The 10509-nt window shown below is 41.3% G+C and overlaps 1 protein-coding gene and 1 non-coding gene across 5 annotated transcripts; both read right to left on the bottom strand.

Annotated features, from left to right (window-relative positions):
• Positions 1–2151: 2151 nt before the first annotated feature.
• On the bottom strand, positions 2152–9289 carry SLC25A3 (solute carrier family 25 member 3). Of its 4 annotated transcripts, none has more exons than XM_023631251.2 (8): positions 9026–9289; positions 8626–8786; positions 6932–7053; positions 5245–5424; positions 4322–4503; positions 3428–3600; positions 2579–2689; positions 2152–2494 (listed from the first exon to the last, which is right to left on the bottom strand). In XM_023631251.2, exons 2-8 carry the CDS (start codon positions 8780–8782, stop codon positions 2334–2336), a joined length of 1086 nt encoding a protein of 361 aa, XP_023487019.1. In that variant the 5' UTR covers positions 8783–8786; positions 9026–9289; the 3' UTR covers positions 2152–2333. The 4 variants fall into 4 exon arrangements, with proteins under 4 accessions (XP_023487019.1, XP_070110184.1, XP_023487017.1 ...); XM_070254083.1 differs by having other exon boundaries at positions 9047–9233; XM_023631249.2 differs by lacking the exon at positions 6932–7053 and adding an exon at positions 7229–7353 and having other exon boundaries at positions 9026–9221.
• On the bottom strand, positions 3672–3921 carry LOC111771146 (small nucleolar RNA SNORA53). The gene has a single exon (XR_002804813.1). It is a non-coding gene; the product is annotated as a small nucleolar RNA SNORA53 (small nucleolar RNA).
• Positions 9290–10509: the final 1220 nt, after the last annotated feature.

Raw genomic sequence — 10509 nt, 5'->3', positions numbered from 1 at the left:
GTTCAATTTTGTTGTACATGTCACTAGGTATGCATAATTCAGCAAAACTCAAGCTTTCTCAGTTTCAATTGTTCTTAAAGACAATTTGAACTACACCTGATCCCTTTGGAAACTACTGTGCAATGCTATTTTGTCCCAGGATTAGGAGATAATTCAATTAAACTACTAGTCACATATACTCATTCCACTGGGTTCTGCCTTATGCAATTGACATTTTATTAAACCAAATGTGATAAAACAACTCTGTAATTAAAATTTCCTTACTAGAATCTTTATTTTCAGTATGAATAAACTTTAAAATGTGAAATGGGTATTCACAAAATTTAAATGGGCATTATACTTGAATTTTGAAGAGGAAATGGTTTTCTCTCTCAGAAAGTTCTGAAATACATCTCTAACTACAGATAACAAGCAGTTCTTGACAGCCTGAACACATCATACTTTATGTCAATACCCACAAGTAAAACCTATTGTCTCTTGAAAACAAAACTTGAATCCTACGAGGTTGGCAGTGGAAATCTGTCTCATAGTGAAGGCTGGCTGAACTGCATACCCTGAAGTTTTCAAAGCCCCAGTCCACTCTTGAGTTGGTCTAACATACAAATATATCCAATCCTGGAGTCTTCTTACAATGTGACTGGCCCTCCTTCCACCAAGAGGTGGCATCTATGTTCCTTCTGCCTGAAGCTGCAATTTGGTCTTCTGATGTGACTAACAGCAGTGAACGTGATGCTATGACTTCCAAGGCTAAGTCCTAAAGATCCAGCTTCTGCCTGGTTCCCTTTGGAGCCTTGAAATAAGTCCAGCTGCCCTGAAGCCACCATGCTATAGATCTTGAGGAAAGACAAGCCACTAACAGGGAGATGCTCAGAGTATCTCTCCAGCTCAGATGAGTGAAAAAACCTTTGGCAATAACCCCAGAACTACTATCCAACTTCACGAGACTCAGAGCCAGAAGAATCCTGTAGAGTGTCCCTGAATTCCTGACCACAGAAAGCTTGAGATGACATTGGCTCATGCTACTGCATTTCAGATGATTTGTTTCACAGCAATTAACTAATACACACTAGTGATGCCAATTTCCATAACCAGCAACTACTTGGGCTCAGACTGGAGCTCTTACCTTTTAAGTTTGGCCTACACTTGGACCCATAACCTTTCTTTTCTCTCTGCAACACAGTTAAAACAAGATTGGAACCTTAAACAAGACCAGGTGATGATGACATAGAGAAGTTAACATGCAACTAGATGCATGTGGTTTGTACACTGAGTTCACTACCTTAATATGGGTTTGTAGTTAAAACATCTCTCCCTGATCAGACTCCTTGAAAGTTTTTCCCTGAGGCTCCATCTGTATGCTTTATGCAGGGATTGTCAACCCTACCCAGATACTATACCTAAAGGCCTCAAGGTAAAACATAATTAGGCTTGAAAACATTAACTATATTATAGATTGGGCTGTTATATTTTCTAACCAAACACAAGTCAAAACTAAACAGAGTGGCTTACTTTCTAGGAGCTTTTAAATCAGTTTGTGCTTAAACCTACAACCAAATTTCAGATGCTCAAGTATGCCAGAGAGCTGCCTTCCCGGCAGCATTTACCTACTTCAGTTGTCAAGCAGGTACCTTTCTTAAAAATAAAACTGAAAATAGTTTATGGTAGGTTTATCGTAATTTAAAGTCGGATTTGTGTGACGAGTGTTACCTGAAATGGTTTTTAGCTTTCAATTGCTTTGGTCCTTTTAAAAACTATCATTCTAAGAATCAACCTAATTTAGATTACCTTCTTTTACAAATAAAGATTAGCAAACTCATTAAAATTTTGAAAAGTATAGTACATGTTGCAAAAATTTGATTATAGGCTTAAATTTGTCAAAATATAAGCACAAACAAATATTTATCTGTATTTAAATAACTACAATTTAATTAAGCTTTTGAAAATTTAGGGTATGTTTCCTAAAAATATAGGAACTCTCCTTGAGTGACAAAACTTAAGACATAGGACATTATGAATAGGGATCAGAGTATTCAACCAACAGTGGTTAGTTTGCATTTTTCCTTGATGTTTTAATTTGCACTTAATTCTTTCCATTTTAGAGTTAAATCTTTAAAAACTTGTTTTAAAAATAATTATCAAGTCAAAGACAAATCATGAACAGCTGGGTTTATTTCAACATTAAGTTTGAAACTCTTGCTTTCGGCAAGAGTACTACAGTAATTATACCAGGAATAGACAATTTCCTACACTGTCAAATATATATAAAAGTTCCTTTTGCACGTTCCTCAACACTGATCAGCAAGCAGATTCAGTCCACATTTGCAGTGATCTGTCTACTGAGTTAACCCAAGCTTCTTCTTCAGAGACTCCGGCATCTCCGGCGGGGGAGGGCGGGGGAGCCTGAAGTACACCTTCACAGAGTCGTAGATGAACCACTGCAGCGCAGTCAGAGTGCCGATCATGATGATACGGGCAAAGAGGCCCTTCCACACACCTGGTCCAAGTATGAAACATGAATGAAAAATGCAATATACCCCAAAGGGTTATTCTTTCTTTAGAGGGGAAAAAAAAATCTTACCTTTAAATCCAAGTCTCTGGAGGACCTGAGAAGCACTGCTCCCTTTCTCTTTATTCAACACAGACACCACAGAGTCAGCAGGGTGAGAGACAATTGCACAGAAGACTCCAGCTGAAAAAAGTCAAGACAAATGATCAAATGAGGGCAGTTAAAAAAAAAAATTCACATCATAGCCAATAACCTTTTCATGACTAAGTAATAAAATTTTCTTTTAGTTATAAAACCAAAATCAGATTTAGAGACTGAAAAGGTTACAAAGTAGTCCACCCTATGTAAAACAGAACAACCCTTCAAAAGTTTTTATATTCATATTTTAATCAACACTTTCTCTTGTATTAAAAATTTGTTCTTTGGGGTCGGCCCAGTGGCACAGCAGTTAAGTGCGCACGTTCTGCTTCAGCGGCCCAGGGTTCGCCAGTTCGGATCCCGGGTGTAGACATGGCACCACTTGGCACACCACGCTATGATAGGCATCCCACATATAAAGCAGAGGAAGATGGGCATGGATGTTAGCTCAGGGCCAGTCTTCCTCAGCAAAAAGAGGATTGGCAGCGGATGTTACTCTGGGCTAATCCTCCTCCAAAAAACCAAAATTTTTTCTTGAAAAACTGAACTAAAACCAAATGGTGCAGTAGTAAAATCAATACGTTCCCAAGCTTAATCATGACATGCAAACCATAAAACATTTTAGGAACTAATTAGCAAGTATTTATGAATCCTGAAGGGCATATAAAATGCTATGAGATGATAAAACTTCTCTGGAATATTTCTTCCTCACAAAAGAGGCCAATAATGGAAACAATTATTTTTCCTTAATTCCTAGACAAGTGTATTCTAAATAATTCATACCTATGTAACCTGCCACAAATGTTACAACCAGCTGCTCTGGCTTTGAACATTCACTTCGGGGCTTGGGGACCACAAACTTGTACAATGCTTCAACAGTACGTTCAAAGCAGGCGAACTTCATCATGGTGTACGGTATCTGTCTCATCCAGAGAGGAGCAACCCCCTTGTAGAATCTAGGAAACCAGGAGACTTATTTTACTCAGCTGCATATATTCACCTAACAGAGATTTTCATCATTAACAGAAGTGTCCGCACACCAGTCGAGTCCTGATAGTAAAAAAAATGACAGCACAACTGCATGTCATTTCTATCAGAACATAAGACTAACATGCAGGTATATTTATCTCACATGCCAATGACTCAAGCACCTTTGACTATACAACCAAAAAAGTTGCTGGATGTTTCTCTGACCGGAACTACAAGAAACAAGAAGTTTACAAGTAGAACACAGTTCAAGACTAACACCCACAAAGGTGGATCTAAGGAAGCATGTTGTGGTCTGACTATACAAAGTCTTAACTGAAAACACAGATGACAAGAATTCTAACAAGTCCCCACCCCCCAAAGTTAACATTAAATGTTAAGGTCAGATATCAAGTCATTTGTAGACTGACAAATGGTTCATAACTTTACAAAAAATCCCTAATTCAGGGCTCAAGCCATGTACCAACTTATCCTTGCCCCTGGAATTTATGTTCTATGTAAGAGAGAAACAGATACAATAGTTAAATAACTATAATACTTAAAAAAAGACACAATAATTAAATAGTTAAAAAGACATAATAGTTTCATAACATAATTTAAAAAAAAAAAGGTCTGGTGAGCTTAATGCTAAGAACTGCAGCTCCCTCCAATGAGTATCTTTATACTAGAAATCCAGGCATGTTTACTTACGCTTTTAAGCCTTCTTCCTTATACATTTTGGGAGCGGCATCTCTCAAAGTGTTGGCATAACCTGGTTGAGTTTGAATTCGAACCTTAGTAGCTTCCATAGGAGCCAGGGCAATGTCAGCAAAGAATTCAGCACTGGCAGAGGCAGCCAAATATAGTGATGTGCGCCAGACATAGGCGTTCTCCTAATTGAAAAATATAAGGAGGGACATGAATTGCTGTTGCATTAGCTGTTTTCAATTTAACTTAAAGGGACAGTTGTAGGAAACAGTTAAATTTCACACATTTTAAGTGTTTCTTTTCTTTTTTTTGTTGGAGGAAGATTAGCCCTGAGCTAATATCCGTGCCCATCTTCCTCTACTTTATACGTGGGACGCCTGCCACAGCATGGCTTGCCAAGCGGCGTCATGTCCGCACCCAGGATCCGAACCAGCAAACCCCTGGCAACCGAAGCGGAACGTGCACACTTAACTGCTTCACCACCTGGCTGGCCGGCCTCTAAGCGCTGCTTTATCACACTCCATGGATAACACACACAATAGGAGATTGAATGTCATCTCTCATAACCTCATCAGCCACAGTACAATGTGACTATTTTCTGAACATCTAGGTGCCAAGTATAGTTGGCCTTTGAACTACACAAAGGAATCTCAGAGTCTTTCTCTTTAAAAAATTCAAAATCCAACTTTTGGAAAGGCAGCATAGGATAATAAAAAGAGCACTGAAATCTAACAAAATACATTTTCTTTTTCTCATCCTGTCTCTGCTACAACAGCCTTATGATTCGAAGCATGTTGCTCACCTTTTCTGAGACCATTTCCTCAGTTCTAAAACAAGGTGGTACAGACAAAAATCTAAGATCTTTTTTGGTCTTGAACTTTAAGTTGAAATCTTAGGATTTTCAATTTCAAAATTAAATGACATACCTCTCCGAGCACGTTGCTATACAAGACTTTGAAGACCTCATAAAAGCCAAACTTGCAGAGCCCCTGCAAGGAGTAGCCAATGAAAGTCGGAGCCCATCCTTTAGCCAAACCACGAACACCATCTTCTTTAAGCGTAACTGAGAATCCGTTAAATATGCCTTTGTACTTTTGGGGGTCCACCTTTATATAAAACAAGAAGAAAAAAAACTAATTAGATGGACCAAAGAGCTAACACTTCTCATAAATATACAATTTCATTATTATTAGTTTTTCCCTTTGGTTCTAAAATAAACTTCAGCAACTACACAAAAGGTAGGTGAATACAACGTCACTGTATGACATCAGCTTACTATCCATCATTCTATCTGTAAATGTAACTTTGTACATTAAGGTCTAGCTTTCAGTCAGACTTAAGTCTTGAAGGGTTAGTTAAGAAGGTAAAAGTCCTACAAATATACATGATAAAACTGATTCAAAGAGATTTTTCAACATCCAACTCTTTCTACCACTTGTAAAAAATTAGTTTTAAAGCTACTGCCTAAATAATAGGTAAGTGTATATCCCTGATATATGCTACCCATTAAGATGTTATAAAGTCACGTGAACTTAAGACAAACTAAATACACATTAAAAAGGTACATCAATATAATGAGAATCTGTCTTTTGACTTAAGAAATTAAATTCAAGAGACATGCATAATAAGTTTAGCAAAAGCATACTTCACATCCACTCTATGAACAATTGGGAAAAGAAAAAATCTTATCTCACTATTTCTGCCAATACTACAAGGGCTGGTATACATCACCTTCCTCTCCCTGCTAATATTTCACCTTCCTTTCTCTTTTACGTAAGTAGACTTCTAATCCTGTTTGGGACAAATAAATTTTTGACGTTTGATTACTTTCGTTTCAATAAAACTAATTACAATATTCTAATTATAAAAAACTTTTATGTAAATAAATATACAAGAAGCTATACCCACAAATGTTTAATACTAAGATACTGAGAGTATTTTTTTTTTTGTAAAGATTGGCACCTGAGCTAACAACTGTTGCCAATCTTTTTTTTTTCCTGCTTTATCTCCTCAAATCCCCCTGTACACAGTTGTATATCTTAGTTGCAGGTCCTTCTAGTTGTGGGATGTGGGACGCCGCTCCAACGTGGCCTGACGAACGGTGCCATGTCCGCGCCCAGGATCTGAAACCTGGGCCGCTGCTGCGGAGCGCGAACTTAACCACTCGGCCACTGAGCCGGCCCTGAGAGTATTTTTTTAATCTACATAGTGCTCTCTTGATCTAAGTAAGAGACAAGAAGTTACTGCACATAATACGCAAAGAACGATTACCCACTGTTGACATTTAACTGCTTGTAAAATGACTATTGGAGCATAAAGAACTAGTAGGCCTTAAAGAGAAACTCTAGCCAGAATTGAGGCCAGCAGCAAAAAACCATTTACAGTCAGTCTGAGACGCGACAATCCACCCACACTATTTTAAAGAGGCATTTCTTGGATTTAAAACACTAATTAAAATAAAGATCCTAAGTTAAAGAAATTTGGGTTTGGTTTCCTATTAAAGTTTCTACCAGTTGTGATGTCTGCCAATTCTTCTCACTTGTGAAGTCCTTTAAGATTATTTGGAATTAAGTCACACATGAAAGATAGGTTCATTGTCATCTCAATACAAACCTGCATCCGGCATTTCACTAAATCCAGAGGAACCACAGCAGTGTGTGTCAGACCACAACTTAAGACCCCACCAAAGCCACACAGTGCATAAAACTTCATGGAGCCATATTCACAACTGTACTCTGTAATAAGACAAGACACACCATGCGTTTTAATATAAAACTCATGTTACTGGTTATCAACTTACCTCCTGGATAGTTAGGTTTCCACACGGCTTGTTAGTAGAGGACTACATCTTACAACTTAACAGCCATGCTTCGACAATATGCTTTATTTAGTCCAACATGCAAAACAAACCTGCATTCTGCATTTAACCAGATCTAGAGGAACCAATGCTGTATGTGTTGTGCCACAGCTAATAATTCCTCCAAGTCCACAAAGGATAAAGAATCTGCCAGATGCATATTCACAGCTATACTGCTCTGTTTGATTGAAGAAAAAAAAAAAATCAAGTAAGTATTTCTTCAGAGATGACTAAAGCCCTGGGAATGAAAGGGAACTGTTTCCCTATGAAACAGTTATCACAACTGAACAGCCTGGGCCACCGCTTAGAATTAAGTTGAAAATGATTTTCCACCTAGTGCGAACAACAAGAAATTCAGTGCCATGATCAAAAGAATCATTTAAAGATTATGAAGGTTCTATCTGTGAGATACTAGCTAGCTCATCTTGCTATATTAATAAAAAGTTCTCCACAACATTAATGGCTCTTCCAATTAAAATCAAACTTCAAATTATTAACCACTGATTAGAACATTCAGAGTTCAAATCAAACTCGGAAAGAGCACTTGACAAGTAAAAGCCTGCAAACTTCTAAGTTTCCCCCAGCCACTAACCAACACTATCCCCACTTAAGGATCTCCACAGCATAAAACTAGATAAATTCCTGGAGTCAAGTACCTTTACTACAAAAATGACGTTAGCTTTAACTTTCTAAATCGAAGGATGGAATGATAGCTCAAGTGTAAAGATTTTTTTACCCACACTAAAGACATAAACAGAAACACATAAGTGATTTTTAAAAACACTGTATTTTACAGGCACAATATAGATAACATTTTCAGGATTCCTGTAAGTCGGTCTCTACTTTCTCTATACACACACTCCACTGGGATTTAAAATGCATACAGTTGTTAAAGTTGGGTCTAACCACCAAGAAGCCCGAGAGGTAAGACCAAAGGGATCCCTCTCAATTATCATCTCCTTTCTAGGGCTGCAAGTCGCCCCCTCCACCAATCGCATTAAAACAAGAGACCCAGTTAATCTCACATACCTTATGTCAACTAATATTCGGGAATACTTAAGGGAGGAAGAAGTATTTTAATAAGAAAATTAAAGTCAAATCAAAGAACAGAGAATACAGTTAGAACTGCAGCCAGTGGTTAAGGACACGTTACCCAACACCCAGTCTGCTGACCAAGACGCCCAGGGCGGAGAAGATAAGGAGCCAGTCAGGCCTCTATGCCTCTACTCCCTCGAGGTCGTGGAGGTCACGGAGGGAGCTGTCCCTAAGCGGGTCCACGCCCTTGAGGGAGGGCCGCGGATCGGACACCGGCCTAGGGCGGAAAGGGCTGACATCTTCGGGCAAGCAACCGGGCGCGTCCTTCCCCGTCCTCCAGGCCCGGCCCAGGCCGCGAAGGCCGAGCCGACCACGAGGGGACACCACGACCGAGCGGGCCAGGGGCTGACCTCACCTTCCACAGCGGCGGCTGCCAGGTTGCGGGAGCGGCGGGGCGGGCCGGGGGGCCCGGCGGGGCTGCTGCGGGGGCCCGCGAGGCCATCGTGCACCAGCTGCAGGTGGGGCGCATTGAACGGGTTCGCCCGCGCCAGATGCGCCACGGACGAGAACATCCTCCTGGGGGAAGAGCGAGCGGCGGTCAGAGGACAGGCCAAGGGGACCGTCAGGTCGGCCAAAGTCACCAGCACCGGGGACCCCGACCGGGCCTGCCTTCTTCCCGCCTCCGCGCCCTTGAGGAGGTCACGACGGCCTCCCCCAGGGAGGAGGCCGACCAGGCCTATGGCCAAAGCAGCGCCCCACAGGGGCTCCGCGCTCCGCTCCCCGCACCCACTGCGGGGAAGGCCAGCCACACTCACTCCCTAAGATGGCGAACACACCCGCTCCCACGGAAGGCTGCGGCTCACAGAGGCCGAACGTCCTCCCGGGCCCTAGGTCTGTGCCCTTCGCGCCTCGTCAGCGTGACGCACACAGCACGTTGCTACAGGGCGGCGGCACCCATTGGCGGGGAAGAGCGCGGAGGCCGTAGCGTCATCGCGTTCTCCTAGCAACCCTATCCCCGCCCCCGCTCGCCCCAGCCCTTCCGGCCCGGCTTCTGCGCAGGAGGATTCTTCTGCGCAGGCGCGCGTTCAGGGCCAGGTGTTTGAGTGATGTCGGCTTGTCCTTGTGACCTCCTCTTTTTGTCCCTTCACCTTCAAGAGCCTCTCCTTGAAGCCGTCGCTTTAGTGCTTTCCGTCTAAATGAGTCGCAGTATAGTAGTCATTTAAAACAAATACCCCAATGCTTGATGATATATTATTTCAGTGTTGTCATTAGAATGTCACTGCAGTATTTTGTGTCACGACCTCTGTCCCTACGGTACTTTTTAAAAAACTTCTATCCATTGACATTACACATAGATATGTCTGTATTTTCCATCAGACTGCAGGAGAGTATTTTAAAAGGATATGTGCAGCAAGAACTCGTCAGATAGACAAGACAGGTTGCTACTTCCTTACAATAGTTTATACAACATTAAAACGTTCAATAGGAGCTGGCCGGGTTGCGCAGCGTTAAGTTCGCAGGTTCTGCTTCAGAGGCCCCGGGTTCCCAGGCCCAGATCTGGGTAGGGACATGGCACCGCTTGGCAAGCTATGCTATGGTAGGCGTCCCATATATAAAATAGAGGAAGATGGGCACGGATGTTAGCTCAGGGCTAATCTTCCAAAAAAAAAAAAACCATTCAATAAATGCTTTTTAACACCTGGGGGTACAGGGATGAACAGAGTGAAAGTGACTGGCTGCAGATTTTGTGTGTTTAATAAATTTAGAAAATTTTCATTAGATTCAGTTCAACAGAAAAGGGCCTAGTAAAATTGGGGAGAATTTAGAAGGGGTCAAACCTCTGTTAGAATTCTGGCTCTGACATTTCCCCAGCTCTTGATAAAGTAACCTTGGGAATTTACTTATCTCTAGGAACTTGTTTCTTAAAGGTGAGATGGAAGCAGGGTCAGCCTCATTGGCTTGCTACCTGTGCAGTTACACAGGGAACTTACGCTTGGTTTAATGCTCTGTTGTCACTGTTTTGAAATTCTTAATAATTTATGAATAAGAGGCCTTGCATTTTTCATTTTGCACTAGGCCCTGCAAATTATGTAGCTGGTCCTGGATGGGAGTAATACTTATCTTACAGAGTTTATGAAGACTTAATGAAATAATGTCTAAAAATGGGGATTTTTAGCCAAGGAACAGAGTTGGGGAGGGGGTCAGTGGATGGGAAGTTACTAAGAAGGTAGGATAATTCTCACTAAATTGACCTAACAGGATCCTTGCTGAAGGCGGGCCAGGGTGATCAGATATTACT

The sequence above is a fragment of the Equus caballus genome, chromosome 28 (genome assembly GCF_041296265.1).
Source record: "Equus caballus isolate H_3958 breed thoroughbred chromosome 28, TB-T2T, whole genome shotgun sequence".
Lineage (NCBI taxonomy): Eukaryota > Metazoa > Chordata > Mammalia > Perissodactyla > Equidae > Equus > Equus caballus.
This window is presented reverse-complemented; position numbering and strand designations above follow the sequence as displayed.